Raw genomic sequence first — 17369 nt, forward strand, 5'->3', positions numbered from 1 at the left:
CTCAATATTATTTATTAATTTATTTTTGTATTTGCACAGTTTGTGTTCTTTTGCACATTGGTTGTTTGCTCATCTTTGTATGTATCTTTTCATTGATTTTACTGTGTTCCTTTGTATCTACTGTGGCATCCTGCTCTAAATAGAGGGATACTGTATTGGTAACCCTAGGAGTAATTTCTAAGGTAAGGACATGTTCGGCACAGCTTGGTGGGCCGAAGGGCCTGTATTGCGCTGTAGTTTTCCGTTTCCATTTCTTTGGGATTTATGTAAGGCATAAGAACAATCAATATTGTAGACTTGTTTTGGTGATAAGATTTTCCTTAGTGACAATTTTCACAAAGTCATCAATAAATTTCTCTGCTACTTTTAGTTAGAATCGTTGGGGAGTAACTTGCAGAGTTACCTGGCTGGAATAATAAACATCGGAAAGTGGGCCAGGCTTCGACCTGCACCTGTAGCGCCATCGTCCCGACAACGTGGAAAAGAAAGGCGACAGAGGAAGTCCCTATAGCTGTCAGTGAACATGTGAGTAACTTACGCGGGAGGAAAAGGAGGCGAAAGGCGAAGGAGGACAGCGACAAAGCCCAAGTGGAGCGGCGGTGTGCGCACGCGCGGCCCCGCATGTCCAGGCAAGGTGCGCGTGGGCGCGGGAGAGATGGGGCGAGCGCCCAATCAGCCTGCCCCCGCTTTGCCGCGCATGCGCGGAGGGCAGGGACTGTGGCACGGGGTCGGTGGCTCAATTGCGCGCGAGCGGGCTTGATTGTTTCCTCGCATTTTTGAAAACAAATTGTAAAGAAAGGGCGAGCGGCAGCAGCCTCCGTTCCGCATGGTGAGAATGGCGGATAAAGAGGGTGAGTTTTGCCTCAGGTGCCCCGCAAACAGCTCGATCCGAGCAGTGTCGCATGAGGCTGTTGGGCCCAACGGCGCTAAATTCCGGGGCAAAAGGCGGGGGGGAGAGGAGGCCTAACTCGGCAGCCGGCGCCCGCAACACGTCCGGGTGTGGGTTGCGCGGGAAAAGTAGGTTAGGAAGGGGTGGCCGCAGTCTAACTTATCGCACCAGTGTCGCAGTTGTACCCGGGTGAGGAAGGCCGTACAATCCGGTGGCCTGAGGAGTTTGTCGAGCCCATAGTTTAAGTGGTCACGCTGCAGCTGCGTTTGGCACAAGGCTGACAAGGGATAGGGAGTAGGGGGAATAGAACTGAGGGTCTGCCGTGGGTCAAGTAGGCAAGAGGCCAGTGTGGAACATTAACACGAACTACATTTGTTCAGTGGGTTTCACTCGGTTGTGTGTGTTGGTGAATTTCACCCAAACACTGAGCAGTAAAAATGCAGTTTTCTCACTTTAACTCAATTTTGCATGCTTTATTAAGTAGTTGATAGTCCCAGTTTTGTTCCGTGTGTGGGAGCCTTTCGTGTAACATGACGTGCGGGTCTGCAGTGGCTGAGACCGAAGTGGTCCCATGTATAAAGAGCTTTTCTTGAATTTGGACGAAATAAATCAGAGATATTGTCATTTGTAATGAGGGAAGTATGCCAAATATTATGCAGAATAAGTTTCTCAACACTTTAGGACTTGTCATGGTTTGTACGTTTGTGGATCCGGACCACTGAATATTTAACAAGGGGAAGAGTCTCACTGTGCTGGGGATTATATGAGGTGAAACTGAGGGTATTAGAAGTGTGTGATTTTGAATATATAGATTCTGATGTTTTGTCTGCACTCCAATTTCTGGCACTGAACCTGTTTAGAAAGCTATTTAACAGTGATGTGTTTTATAGTCCTTAATGTTTCTTGACTGAAGATGTTTGTCAGAGGAACATTACTGAAATAAAATTATGGTTCATACTAAAGGAAAAAGGGAAATGATCAGTAATTTGTCTGTTTCACAAATATTTATTCAGGCAGTTGTCATAAAAAGTTGAATTACAGCTTGAAGCCTCTTTATTCCCAATATTTTATAAGGAATTTTTTTTCTCATCCAGTATTAATGCCAGTTGAGCAAAGTTCTGCTCATCACTACATAATGTCAGGCAAGCATTACATTTTAGAGACAAGAATGATTGAGAAGTTAGCTGTTGTCAAAGTCCACATGCTGTAACAGTTGTTTTGAAAAGTAAGGGGGGAGAGGGAAAGTTTCAGAAGAAATTCATCAAGACTTTGAACACTACAAAATGTAACCCATAAAAAGCAGCTTTCGTATTAAATCATTTATTTATAGTTGCATGCCTTTTTGAGCCATAAAATTGTCTTTGTTGAATGTTACATGAACCATCTAAATCTTTTTCTAGCCTTGTACCTTTGTGGTGATTTTTATTTTGAGGGAAAACTTGACTGAAAATAATAAACGGTTCTTTCAGTTTATGACGATGCAGTGGAGGAGCGTGTGATCAATGAAGAATATAAAATATGGAAGAAGAATACTCCATTTTTATATGACCTAGTTATGACTCATGCATTAGAATGGCCAAGTCTTACTGTACAGTGGCTACCTGATGTTACCAGGTAAATTAATTTTTTGTCAGATTATATTTTTTACTATGTAAAATACTACTTTTTTATTCTTAGTAGTATTGTATGTCTAAACTTTGATTTGTAGAGAATGTCACCATTCAAAAATTGTAATTCAAATTGCATTGCCTTAGCTTGCATTCTAAAAGTTGGAGATTTATGATGGGGATCTGAGTTGTCATGGTAGAAATTATATAAAGTGAATTGAAAATCAGTCCACTTTTAAAAATGCATGACAATTAATATATTTCTCCATGTAGATTTTATGCTGATTGATCCCCATTTCAATCTTTATTTAAAACATTGTTTTGTGCAGGCCTGAAGGAAAAGATTATAGTATTCACCGTTTGGTGTTAGGGACACATACATCTGATGAACAGAACCATTTAGTTATTGCAAGTGTCCAGATCCCCAATGATGATGCTCAGTTTGATGCTTCTCACTATGATAGTGAGAAGGGAGGTATGTTCTAATGTGTTATTGCTTCTTTGGTATTTGTTTCATTCTGTATTCCATGTCTGAATCGTGAGGTAAAGCTATCAGATACTGATCTCATCTCTATACATTTGCATCTGTAGTAATGTCCTCTGACAATCCAGTGTGCAATCTAGACATTTTGACTGAAGCATAATCCTCAAACAATTTTATCCAAAGTCATTTTGTGTTCATCCCTTTTCGTAGGCTATATTATCGAGAATTATTCCTCTGAATTTCTCACACCAGAGTCATGCTACTGCTAAACTCACTTGATCATGTTTTGTGTCATGAAATTGTGAATATCACTCTGGGTGAGCAATTTAATGCATGAAAATTTAGATGAATTCTACGAACTACCCAGATCAAGTTGAACTTGGACTGAAGTAATTTGATAATTCAAATTTTCTCGCCATATCTGAATGTTTTTATTGGGGTGTAGCATATATATTCACCGATTGTTTTGTGTTAACTACTTCTGGGATGCATACAAAATATCTTTATGTACTTTGCCACAAGTGGCGGGGGGTGGGGGGGAAGAAGGTGTTTGGTTTGCTTTTTCATTTTGTAAGTTTTATAAAGATATAAGTTTGTAAATTTATTGTACAAAGCATGATATTATAAACTGAGTTTGTTAGCAGTGGAATTGCTTTAAAATTAGCCAGTTTAATTTCAATTTGCCACTTTTATTTCAAGTATGAATTTTGCTGCTGCAAACATTCCCGTGTGCATTTGATCCATTGTCTAAAGGACAATGCACCTAGTTTTTTTCACCTAGTAAAGCACCTAGTTTACTGTGGTGCTAGTAAAAGTGTGTGCTATAAGTGGTACCAAACCTTACTTTTGCCTTAGTATTGTAAATTTACAATTTTTTTATCAGGGAGAGCTGTCATTAAGTTAGAAATGTTTGATGGGAATGCTTTCCAACTTGTTTCCTTCTCCAAAAACGTCTGATTAGGAATTTCCAACAAACAATTGTGAACAATTTTCCCAACAGATGATAGCTCCCTTTTGTCATAATTTGCTGGTGTACTTTTGTCAGTAAGTATAAACTTTGTCATAATGTTATTTTTAATTTTTCAGAATTTGGTGGATTTGGGTCTGTAAGTGGAAAAATAGAAATAGAAATTAAGATCAATCATGAAGGTGAAGTGAATAGAGCACGTTATATGCCACAAAATCCATGCATTATTGCCACCAAAACTCCAACCTCTGATGTGCTTGTCTTTGATTACACCAAACATCCATCTAAACCAGGTAAGGAATATTAGTCACTTAGTTCAATTTATAGGTGTATACTGAAAGGATTATACATGGAGGAACTTAAGGACAAAAATGAGAACTTGCAAATGGATACTCAATGCAGGTATAAGGGACTAAATAATACCTTCTGCATTTGCCTTCAGCAGAGAAGTTTCCAACATAAGACTGAAAGAGGAAATACAGTGGATTCTGGTTAATAGGAACACACTGAATCCAGTGCATTATGGCCGAAATAAGCACTGCCACGTTCTTTTGATTGCCTATAAATGAACAAATCAGTGCAGATAAAAGACCGCCATCTTGCAATGCTTTGCACATCTGCATTCTCCAAATCTACATTTTAATTGTAACATTTAAGCTAATTGTTGTTGCCTTGAAATTCTTAATTTCTAGTTTGAAGTAGTGAAATTGTTGCATTTTCATTCCCAGCACTTTCTGGCATCTCCAGGCCTAAGTGCTTGAAACCGTAGTGAGCAAAGCAGTTCTGAATTGTCTTTGAGCTTATTTCTCACCAACTATCAGTGTCAAGAATCACTGGATTTTGAACACACACAACTGCTACTATTTAAAAACAGTCTGCTGTAAGTACTGTGTAGTGTTTAACTGTCACACGAGTGGGCATGACTGATGCTATATAGCATTAGCAAGTTTTCTGTCCCAATTCTACGGCGATGTCCCAAAGGAAGAGAATCCTGGCTATTTTCTTCGTTTTTTCAGAGTTGTCCTAAATAAGCTGCTGCCCTAATTAACCAATAGCCCATTTAAATGTAATACCTTAATTGTGAGACACAATAGGTTAATCTTTGAACAAGTTAGCTGAACTTAATATAGATGTGTTGTCATATTAGAAAATCTGGGGGTTTTTTTTTTGGAGGTAAGTCTTCATAGAAATATATTCAATGGGTGGTCTGGATGGTGAGATCCTGAGACTCCTATTCCTGTAAATGGAACATTAGAAAGTTTTTGAAAGAACAGGCCATTTGGCCCAACAAAGCTTGCCAAATTCCTATTCACATAGTGTGTTTGAAATAACTATCATGTTTAGATTTGAAAGTCTAAACAACTAGGTAGTTTGTTCCATGTGTCTACAACTCGCAGGGTAAAGAAAAGCTTCCTGGTGTTGGTCTGAAATCTCCCTTTAACTAGTCTCCACCTTACTTATACCTTTAATGATTTTGAAAACCTTCAGCATGTCACCTCTCATTCTCTGTCTACTTAGGCCGAGCATACCCTGCAGACCTAGAATGAGTATAGTACTTCTCTGAACTCTGTCCAGTGCTCGAGGCCACAGATATAAAAGAGAATATTATTTTGAGTGATGTGAAAAAAGTCTCTGTAACATTGAGTGTGATTAAAACATTGGAGGCAAATTCATTGTGACCATCAAGTGGGACTAGATATGGTACAGAACATTTTGGAGGAGAATGGGGCTGGAATGTGTAAGATGCTCCAGTAGAGAGCTACTGTGGCCAAGGCTGATTGGCCATTCTACAGCCATTCTATGAGCCTTTGTGTTAATGAAGCCATTGTTTTCTCCTAAAACAAGTGAAACATGTAGAAACGGACTTAATGATAAATCTACATTTTTTGACTGTCCTGAATAGATACAAGCAAGCACTTCAAACTAGAAAAGTTTGTACATTGCCAAACTTTTAAACTGAATGTGTTAACGACAACATTGCAGTCAGTAAATGTGCACTGTTGTCGTATGGTTATTTCTACTCGGCATCAATAATGCTTAAGAACCTGCTCTACATCTGAGTTGAATGCTTTTCTCTCAAGTGACCAGGGTGCAATTTATAAGCAATGGGTATCTGCCCAAAAGCTTGTTTGTTCAAGTTAATCACAAACAGGAGAAAGTCTGCAGATACTGGTAATACAAGCAACACAGAAAAGCCAGGCAGCATCTGTGGAAAAACGTACACTTGATGTTCCTGCTGGAGGGTTTCAGACTGAAACATCGACTGTACATTTTTCCAGAAGAAGCAAGCTGTTTTTGGTGTCCAGACACAGCTGCATATTTTCATTAATAGTTACCAAAGGCAGCTGAACTCTAGAAATCTTTTTCTCAAAGTAAAGGCCTTTCAAGATCCCCAGATTGCTATGGAGACAGGTGGTGTAAATAAGCCTTGTTTGATTCTCTTACACTTTTGCTGCTATAATCCAAAATCTATTTGTTTCTGTGGTGGTGTGTACAATATATTCAGAAGTAAGGTCAAGCATGAGTTTAATGATGGATTATTATAATAAGCTGACTTCTGCTTTGGTTTGTTTTGCCAGATCCGAGTGGTGAGTGTAATCCTGATCTGCGGCTACGTGGTCACCAAAAAGAAGGATATGGCCTCTCCTGGAACCCAAATTTAAGTGGACACCTTCTTAGTGCTTCAGATGATCACGTAGGTACCATGATGTCTCATTGCTTGATCAAATGAGTGTGAGCAACTGTAGCGCAAACATTTTGTGCAACATAAGGCTAGCAGGAAGGATGAATATAGAGCCAGAAGGGGCCATGAGAATGCTTTGGCAGACACATTTAAGGAAAATCTCAAGACATTCTACATGTATGTGAAGAGCAAGAGGATAAGACGTGACCGAATAAGACCAATCAAGTGAGACAGTGGGAAAGTGTGTATGGAACCGGAGGAGATTGCTGAGCCTCTGGCGATGATCTTTGTATCGTCAATGAGGTTGGGAGAGGTTCTGGAGGATTAGAGGGTTGTGGATTTTGTTCCCTTATTCAAGAAAGGGAGTAGAGATAGCCCAGGAAATTATAAACCAGTGAGAGGCATAATATGATTAGGAATAGTCAGCATGGCTTTTTTCAAAGGCAGGTCGTGCCTTACGAGCCTAATTGAATTTTTTTGAGGATGTGCCTAAACGCATTGATGAAGGTAGATATAGTTTATATGGATTTCAGCAAGGCATTTTACAAGATACCCCATGTGGGGCTTACTGAGAAAGTAATGAGGCATGGGATCCAAGGGGACATAGCTTTGTGGATCCAGAACTGGTTTGCCTGCAGAAGGCAAAGAGTGGTTGTAGACGGGTCATATTCTGCATGGAGGTTGGTGACCAGTAGTGTGCTTCAGGAATCTGTTCTGGGACCCTTACTCTTTGTGATTTTTAAAAATAACCTGGATGAGGAAGTGGGGGGATAGGTTAGTAAATTGCTAATGACACAAAGATTGGGTGTGTAACGGATAGTGTGGAGGGCTGTCAGAGGTTACAGCAGGATATTGATTGGATGCAAAACTGGGCTGAGAGGAGGCAGGCAGATAAGTGTAAGGTAGTTCATATTGGTAGGTCAAATATGATGGCAGAATATAGCATTAATGGTATTACTCTTGACAGTGTGGCGAATCGGAGGGATCTTGGGGGTCCGAGTCCATAGGATGCTCAAAGCTGCTGTGCAGGTTGATTCAGTGGTTAAGAAGGCATAAAGTGCATTGGCCTTCATCAACTGTGGGATTGATTTTAAAAGCTGAGCGGTAATGTTGCAGCTATGTAGGACCTTGGTCAGACCCCACTTGGAGTACTGTGCTCAATTCTGGTCGCCTCACTACAGGAAGGATGCAGAGGAGATTTACCAGGATGTTGCCTGGATTGGAGAGCATGCCTTATGAGAATAGGTTGAATGAACTTGGCCTTTTCTCCTTGGAGTGACTGAGGATGAGAGATGACCTGATAGTGGTGTGCAAGATAATGAGAGGCATTGATCGTGTGGATGGTCAGAGGCTTTTTCCCAGGGCATAGCTTTAAGGTACTTGGAAGTAAATACAGAGGAGATGTTGGGTAAGTTTTTTATTACGGGGAGTGGTGAGTGTGTGGAATGGGCTGCCAGCGGTGGTGGTGGAGGCAAAAATGATAGGGTCTTTTAAGAGACTCCCTGATAGGTACATGGAGCTTAGAAAAATAGATAGCTATGGTCATTCTAAGGTAAGGACATGTTCAGCACAGCTTTGTGGGCCGAAGGGCCTGTACTGTGCTGTAGGTTTTCTATGTTTTTTAATATTTAAACATGATTAGTTGTAAACTGCAGTCGAATAAAAGAATTAAAAACTTTGATTATTGCTGTTTTGGCATGGTTATTATACATTAATCTTTAAAACAATTAAAAATTATGATAACATTAGGTTTTCATATTGAGAATAGTTTTATCCAAAATGGTGTTAGTAATAATTTAACTTGTTTATTTTTCCACAGACAATCTGTCTTTGGGACATCAGCGCAGGTCCAAAAGAAGGAAAGATAGTTGATGCTAAAACGATATTTACAGGTCACACTGCAGTTGTAGAAGATGTATCCTGGCATTTACTGCATGAATCCTTGTTTGGATCAGTGGCTGATGACCAGAAACTAATGATGTGAGTACAGCATAAATGCTAATTTTTGACTAAAGCTATACTATAACCATTGAAGCAATGGGAAAGACTAATGTTACTTCCTGTGGATCAGAAGTATTAGTTAATATTAAGGGTTATATTCCCAATGTTTTTTTCTAAAACAAAGAAATGCATGCGCACACTCACAACTACCACCACACCTCCTGCCAGTTGATGGGCCAACCGTTAATCAGGGCAACCACCAATATGTGATGACTATTAAAGACCAGAAAAACAAGAAAATAATCTGGATTTCCTTCATTTATTTGGCACACAATGGCACTTAGTTGGGACATGAGGTCGTTGCCGAGCAGTTTCTTGCACTTGTTGCGTGCACTTGTGTAGCAGTTCGACAGTATGCTGCTTAGAGCAATCATATTTTTATATAGCATCAGTTGTGTCTGTTTGTGTTCAAAAAGCAATGATTATGTTATTGATAGTTGCCGAGGAAATAAGTGGTAAGACAGTTCACATCTGTTTTGTTCCTTGAGGTCTCAAGTATTCAGGCTTGGAGGTGGCAGAAGCAGCCAGGAGTGAAAATGAATTGATTTCACTGTATAAGGTTAGGAACTATGAAGAATTTGAAAGTATCTTGAATGTTTCAATGAAAATGGACATTTGAAAGGGATAGGTTGAGAGGGATAGGAAATCAATCATGATGGAATGGCAGAGAAGACTCGATGGGTTGAATGGCTTAATTCTGCTCCTATGTTTTATTATCTTAAGGACTTGTGGACGGTATTGTCCCAAATACATTAATATTTGCCAATCTTCCTGGTTTTCTACAGTACTATGCAATGCATGTTCCACTGTGATAATGAGAATTTTATAGAAACCAGTCTTCATTATTTTGTTTACAACTTGAGTTGTTTTTCAATCATGCCTACACTATACCCTCTAAAAGGCTAGCATTTTGTTTTGGTTGTTTTTTATGTAAGTGCTAGTAAGTGACTAAATCGTGGTGTCTCAACCCCTTTGTAGTGTGTTAGCTTTTCAATATAAGTCATCACATAGGAATAAGAATTTTTTATTTTTCAGTCATAGAAGAATCTTATAAGTTTGTTCAAACAGCTGACTCAAATAGCTACTCACATCCTTAGCCTCAACTAAAGTGTATAAAATTAAAGATCGTAAGTGATCAATTGGGCTAAACTTCAAATGCCCTTGGTCAGCACATTATCTACAAAGATATAAACTCGCCCTGTGTACACTATTGCAAAAATCTCAGTGTGGTGAAGAAAAATTGCTTTGTGTTATTTTGTAACAGCACAGAAATTGTTGATTTTCATTTTATTTCTCACTAAAACTCAAGTTTTGTTTTCCAGCTGGGATACGAGGTCAAATAATACTTCAAAGCCAAGCCATTCTGTGGATGCGCATACAGCTGAAGTCAACTGCTTGTCTTTCAACCCATATAGTGAATTTATCCTGGCAACTGGCTCTGCTGACAAGGTCAAAATTTTTGTTTCTGTCTAGTTTATGTAGCAATTTTCTGTACTTTTTCTCAAGTGCTTCTGTAAGTTAAGGTTCTTTTGAACAAATGCAATATTATCAGTATTATAACCATCTATCCAAGATATGGTTTTGACTTGTATTTTGTACCTAGACGGTGGCATTATGGGATCTTCGAAATCTTAAATTAAAGCTTCATTCCTTTGAATCACACAAGGATGAGATCTTCCAGGTGAGGAGCTTTGGGTTTTTATAAGTTAGAAACTACATACTTGTTTCTTGATCAAATTGGGCTACATAAAGCATGGATTTTGTTTGCAGGTTTTGCAGAGTTTTATTCATATGTTCTTGCTTTTATCCATAAAATGATAGGAAATATAAGGATCCTATTGGAATAAAAATGCCAAGGTGACTTTAAGAATCATTCTCTACTTGTAGATTAAGGGATTTGTTCATTAGTCAATCTTTAAGGCTGTTAAGCATTTGAAATTTTGTACAGCAAATGAGTTTATCCATCACCTTAAAGGTTAAGTCCTCTTCCTTTCAATTTTTAAATTGCAAATTGTTCATATTTATTTGCACTTGTTGAAGCCTCATCTGTGTGTTAAGTTATGTATGCAAAAATATTTTTATAATGTAATAGGAAATGACTTGAGAAATGAAGTTCTGTGGCGACTCATTTCCTAGCGTATCCGAACCGACTCACAATTAGATAGCCTACGGGGGTTTGCGAGCACAGAGCTTTGGAGCCTCTTCGCCATGGGGGGCCGGTTGACAGAGGCTTAAAAGTGAGGCTGAAGTTTTCGAATAAAGTTTTTTCCTTCGACTGCAGTTACCGACTCCGTGTCGTAATTTTAGCGCTGCGTGTAGCACACCGCTACAATTGGTGACCCCGACGGTCCAAACGATTTTTGGACCAGAAATGACCGACGCCGCCTCTGTTCCTGCGGTTTCGTTGAAACTGCCGGGTTTCTGGACACAGCGCCCGGACCTATGGTTCCAGCAAGCCGAAGCCCAATTCCACGTTCGCCGGATCACCTCAGAAGACACCCGCTACTACTACGTGGTGAGCTCCCTCGACCAGGACACAGCGGCCCAGGTCGCGGAGTTCATACAGTCGCCCCCGGCAGACGGCAAGTACACGGAATTCAAAGCCCTGCTCCTCAGGACTTTCGGACTCTCACGGAGCGAGCGGGCTGCCCGTTTACTGCACCTGGATGGCTTGGGCGACAGACCTCCATCGGCTTTAATGAATGAGATGTTGTCTCTCGCCGGCGAACACACACCCTGCCTCATGTTTGAGCAGGCATTCCTGGAGCAGCTGCCCGAGGACATACGCCTGCTGCTGTCCGACGCGGATTTCAGTGACCCCCGGAAGGTGGCAGCCCGGGCGGACTTGCTGTGGAACGCCAAGAAGGTGAGTGGGGCGTCCATCGCACGGATCTCCCAGCCACGCTCCCGGCAGCAGACCAGTCCAGGCCCGGCCGCAGGGCCCGCCAACCCCCGGCCCAATGAACACTGGTGCTTCTACCACCAGCGGTGGGGCGCAGAAGCCCGCCGTTGTCGCCCGCCCTGCAAGTTCCCAGGAAACGCCAGGGCCAGCCGCCGCTGATGGCTACGGCGGCTGGCCATCGGGATAGCCTCCTGTATGTGTGGGATAGAAGGTCGGGACGCCGGTTTTTGGTCGATACTGGGGCTGAGATCAGCGTTTTACCTCCGACGGGTTACGACACCCGCAGCAGGGCACCGGGTCCCCCCCTGAGGGCCGTGAATGGCAGCACCGTAAGGACCTATGGCACCCGCCAGGTGCAGCTACTGTTCGGCTCCAGCCAGTTCACGTGGGACTTCACACTGGCCGCCGTAGCCCAACCGCTTCTGGGTGCGGATTTTTTGCGGGCTCACAGCCTGCTGGTCGACCTGCCCAGGAAGAGACTGGTACACGCCGAGACCTTTCAGACGTTCTCCCTGGGTGCAACCCAGTTGCCAGCCCCTCACCTCGGCTCCATCACGCTGTCCGACAACGACTTCACCAGGGTCCTGGCGGAGTTCCCATCGGTTCTGGCACCGCAGTTCACAGCAGCCATGCCCAGGCACGGCGTACAGCACCACATCCCGACCCAGGGACCACCCCTCCATGCCCGTGCTCGGCGGCTTCCCCCGGACAAGCTCCGACTGGCGAAGGAGGAGTTCCAGAGAATGGAGGAATTGGGGATCATCCGGCGGTCCGACAGCCCCTTGGCTTCCCCCCTGCACATGGTGCCCAAAGCGACGGGGGGCTGGAGACCGTGCGGCGACTACCGCAGGCTGAACGAGGCTACCACACCGGACCGCTACCCTGTGCCGCACATTCAAGACTTTGCGACAAACCTGCACGGCGCACGGATCTTCTCCAAGGTAGACCTTGTCCGAGGGTACCATCAAATCCCGATGCATCCTGACGACGTCCCCAAAACGGCTCTCATCACCCCATTCGGCCTTTTCGAGTTCCTCCGCATGCCGTTCGGCCTGAAGAATGCCGCACAGACGTTCCAGCGGTTGATGGACGCGGTGGGACGGGACCTGGACTTGGCGTTCATCTATTTGGATGACATCCTCATAGCCAGCGGCAGTCGTCAGGAGCATCTGTCCCACCTCCGTCAACTCTGCGCCCGACTGAGTGAGTACGGTTTTACAATCAACCCTGCCAAATGCCAGTTCGGACTCGATACCATTGACTTCCTGGGCCACAGAATTACTAAAGACGGGGCAACCCCTCTGCCCGCTAAGGTAGATGCGGTCCGCCACTTCCCCCGACCCACCACGATCAAAGGCCTTCAGGAATTCGTAGGTATGGTCAATTTCTACCGCCGCTTCCTCCCTTCAGCTGCCCGGATCATGCGCCCCCTGTTCGCCCTGATGTCAGGTCCGAGCAAGGACATTACCTGGGGCGAGGAGTCCGCCGCCGCTTTCGTTCAAACGAAGGAAGCTTTGGCTGACGCTGCAATGCTAGTACATCCCAGAATGGACACCCCTACCGCCCTCACAGTGGACGCATCCAACACGGCAGTCGGTGGGGTGCTGGAGCAACTCATCGCAGGTCGCTGGCAACCCCTGGCGTTTTTCAGCAAACACCTGCGGCCACCCGAGCTCAAGTACAGTGCTTTCGACCAGGAACTGTTGGCGCTCTACCTGGCAATCCGGCATTTCAGGTACTTCCTAGAAGGTCGGCCCTTCACCGCGTTCACGGACCACAAACCGCTTACCTTTGCGTTTACGAAAGCATCCGACCCCTGGTCATCCCGCCAGCAACGCCACCTGTCCTACATCTCTGAATACACAACGGATGTCCGGCACGTCTCGGGTAAGGACAATGTCGTGGCGGATGCGCTCTCTCGCCCTACCGTTCATGCCCTTTCCCAAGGGGTAGACTTTGAGGCGCTGGCAGAGGCACAGCAGGCGGATGAGGAGATTCCGAGTTACCGGACCGCAGTCTCCGGTCTGCAGCTCCAGGACCTCCCCGTGGGCCCAGGTGAGAGGACCCTACTCTGTGACGTCGCCACCGGCCAGCCCCGTCCGGTCGTCCCGACAGCATGGCGGCGCCGCGTTTTCGACTCCATTCATAACTTGGCGCATCCCTCCATCCGGACAACTGTCCGGATGGTTTCCAGCAGGTTCGTTTGGCACGGACTCCGCAAACAGGTCAGTGAATGGGCCAGAACGTGCATGCACTGCCAGACAGCCAAGGTGCAGCGGCACACCAAAGCCCCACCGCAGCAGTTCCATCCCGCCCACCGGCGTTTCGACCACATTCATGTGGATATCGTGGGCCCCCTGCCAGTGTCGCGCGGAGCGCGTTACCTCCTGACTATCGTGGACCGGTTCACAAGATGGCCAGAGGCGGTCCCGCTCACCGACACCACCTCCGAATCTTGCGCCCGAGCCCTGATCGCCACCTGGATATCTCGCTTTGGTGTACCGGCCCACATTACCTCCGACAGAGGCGCCCAGTTCACCTCCAGCCTGTGGTCAGCTATGGCCAGCCTTTTGGGGACTCAGCTGCACCACACAACTGCCTACCACCCACAGTCGAACGGGCTGGTGGAGCGTTTCCACCGTCACCTGAAGTCGGCCCTCATGGCCCGCCTGCGAGGAGCCAACTGGGCGGACGAGCTTCCCTGGGTCCTACTCGGCATCCGCACAGCGCCCAAGGACGACCTGCACGCCTCATCGGCCGAGTTGGTATACGGCGTGCCCCTGGCCGTCCCCGGGGAGTTCCTACCAGCCCCAAGGGGGCAAGAGGAAGAACCCGCAGCAGTCCTGGGCAGACTTCGCGAGAAGCTCGGTAACCTGGCCCCCATACCCACTTCACAGCATGGGCGGCACCCGACCTGCATACCCAAAGACCTACAGAACTGTAAGTTTGTGTTTGTACGAAGGGGCGGGCATCGGCCACCGCTGCAGCGGCCATACGAGGGGCCGTTTATGGTGCTCCGGAACAACGGGTCCACGTTCGTGCTGGACGTTGGGGGGGAAGGAGGAGGTTTTCACGGTGGACCGCCTCAAGCCGGCCCATGTGGACCTGGCGCAACCGGCCGAGTTTCCGGCGCCTCGGCGCAGAGGCCGACCTCCCAAGCAGGTTCTGGCCCAGACTGTGGACATTGGGGGGTGTATCGCCGGTTCTGGGGGGGGGTTATGTGGCGACTCATTTCCTAGCGTATCCGAACCGACTCACAATTAGATAGCCTACGGGGGTTTGCGAGCACAGAGCTTTGGAGCCTCTTCGCCATGGGGGGCCGGTTGACAGAGGCTTAAAAGTGAGGCTGAAGTTTTCGAATAAAGTTTTTTCCTTCGACTGCAGTTACCGACTCCGTGTCGTAATTTTAGCACTGCGTGTAGCACACCGCTACAGTACTACAATTTATCAGCAAATTAGCTGCCTTTGTTTTGGCATAAAATTTGCATTGCATCCTTTCAGCTCCTTTAAATACATATAAGTTCTCAAAGCTAGTAAGGTGCAAAATGTTACCTTTATGTATCGTGCATATGATCTGAAATGCAGAACATCTCTGCTTGTATTGGTAGAATTCGTTTGGTGCGTCCTGCTTGCTTAAACAGCAGAAGTTTCCTCCACCATTTGAAAGACTAAAAACATTGCATTTAGATATATCTAACTTTACCAATGCTGATCCCTTTCTTTTACCTGCTAATTCTGATGCACAGCCAGATTGCTCACAGCAATGACCTGATGTTTGACTCCATTGTAAACTAATAGCACTGTTATCAACAAATGTTCCATTTCTACCTTTATTGCCTCGACTTAAAAATCATCTGTGTTGAAACCTTCATCCATACCTTTGTTATCTCAGGACTTTGACCTTATTCTGCATAAAAATTTGATGTACATTGACACTTGTTTAAGAATTCCTGAAGTTTAACTTTTTCTATTACGTGCCACAAGCTTTTAGATTACTTCAGTATTGGCAGGCTTACGTTTGTGAAAGTGAACACTAGAATTTGGACTTCAGACTTCTGTATTTATGCTTTATCTTTTTTAATGACATTCCTTACAATCTCTGCATTTATTCTGTAATGGCTATATGCGAATAATCAGTGGTCTTGTAGGCATATAGCAACATAACATGCTGCAAATACATTGATCTCTTAATCAACTATCTTGTATATCTTTATTAACTTGTTACTTAAAAGATTAAATCTTTCAGCTACATATGGCCTGTCATGGCAGATGACCCCAACATTAGTCCGGTAGGAGCATGAAGTGTAGAAATAAGGCTGCTGTAATTTTGACCATTAGCGTTGTTGCTTAGAAGCCTTAACTGTATGCTGTGATGCTGTCTCTGCTAAGTTGTAACAGACTTTTCAGCCATTCACATATAATTATTTTGTGAACCCAATACAATACAGTGGGCTAGTAACACTGCAACATTTCGAAAGTACTCTATGCAATCTATGTAGTCTTTTTCTCATTGTCACCTGCTGTGAGCTTGCAGTGTATATTGTCCAGGCAGAGGAATGCAATCTGGAATCTACAAAACATAGAAATAAGAACCTCAGATGCTGAAAATGCTCAACACTGGGAGTCATGTTGATACAGTGATATGGTTAATGTTTTAGGTCAGTTACGCTTTTCTTGGTCTGAAACATTAACTATTTGTTTCGAGCAGTCAGTCGAGTGACCTATTTTTAAAAAAAAACACAAATGGAATTGTAGTAGATGCTGACTTTGCTGTAGTGGAAAGTGGTCATAATGTTGCTATACTGAGGTAATATTAGGGTTGTGCAGTTGTTTCAAGAACCATACAGTAGAAGGGATGTATAGCAATTATCATTGAATGTTAACATTAAGTTCCAGCTTTGTTCTTGTTTATAGTTGTAATTTGCCAGATATTTGTGGGCGGGGGGGAATAAACCATTCACGTTTTTGTATACGGCTATGGATTTTCAAAGGTCTTTTGGTATAGTATACATAGCACTAAAAACTGCTTCCTTTTTAAGTCCTTTTCCCACAATCCTTGCTATCCTACTCACTAAAGACTACAGGTGATGCTAAAGTTGATTTATTTTGTAGGTCCAGTGGTCTCCACATAATGAAACCATTCTTGCTTCCAGTGGTACAGATCGTCGTCTCAATGTTTGGGATTTAAGGTGAGGAGACATACTTTTCCAATGTGAATCAGAATCAAGTTCAGTGTCACTCATACATATTGTGAAGTTTGTTTTATAGGAGTGGTACATTGTAAGATCTGAAAATCACTTAGTTACAAAACTTTTAATAGTGCAAAAGAGGAATAGTGGTACTGTTCACGAACCATTCAGAAATCTGATAGCTGAGGGGAAGAAGGTGTTTCTAAAACCTTGAATGTGGGTGTTCAGACTACTGTACTGCCTCCTCTATTGTAGTAATGAAAAGAGGACATGTCCTGGATAGCGAAGGTCTCCAATGGTGGATGCTGCCTTCTTGAGGTACCACCTTCTAAAGATGCCCTTGATGGTGCAGTGGTTGAGCCATTTAGAACTGTCTGAATCTGCAACGCTCTGCACCCTCTTGATCATGTGCATTGGAGTCATCGTACCAGGCAGAATGCATTTCACTGAACAACTATAGAAATTTTCTGCTTTGGTGCCGTAGTAAATTCCCTCAAACTGCTTTGGTATTCCATTGTACTACTTTAGAAATGTAGCTGATGGCATGCCTTTGTGATTGCAACAGTGTTCTAGGCTGATGATAAATACTTTTGAGATGTTGACACCCTGGAACTTGAAGCTGCTTGTGCTTCCCACTGTTGATCACC

General features: G+C 44.1%; 1 protein-coding gene across 1 annotated transcript in view; it reads left to right on the forward strand.

The window, feature by feature from the left end:
- Positions 1-687: 687 nt before the first annotated feature.
- Positions 688-17369, forward strand: part of LOC132393139 (histone-binding protein RBBP7) — a 28830-nt gene continuing 12148 nt past the window's right edge. The window contains exons 1-9 of the mRNA XM_059968008.1: positions 688-851; positions 2359-2503; positions 2826-2971; positions 4067-4240; positions 6527-6642; positions 8450-8610; positions 9954-10080; positions 10235-10312; positions 16646-16722. Of these exons, the coding sequence (XP_059823991.1) occupies positions 827-851; positions 2359-2503; positions 2826-2971; positions 4067-4240; positions 6527-6642; positions 8450-8610; positions 9954-10080; positions 10235-10312; positions 16646-16722 (1049 nt within the window). The 5' untranslated portion in view covers positions 688-826. The remainder of the gene's footprint in view (positions 852-2358; positions 2504-2825; positions 2972-4066; positions 4241-6526; positions 6643-8449; positions 8611-9953; positions 10081-10234; positions 10313-16645; positions 16723-17369) is intronic.

This window comes from Hypanus sabinus, chromosome 4, assembly GCF_030144855.1.
Source record: "Hypanus sabinus isolate sHypSab1 chromosome 4, sHypSab1.hap1, whole genome shotgun sequence".
NCBI lineage: Eukaryota > Metazoa > Chordata > Chondrichthyes > Myliobatiformes > Dasyatidae > Hypanus > Hypanus sabinus.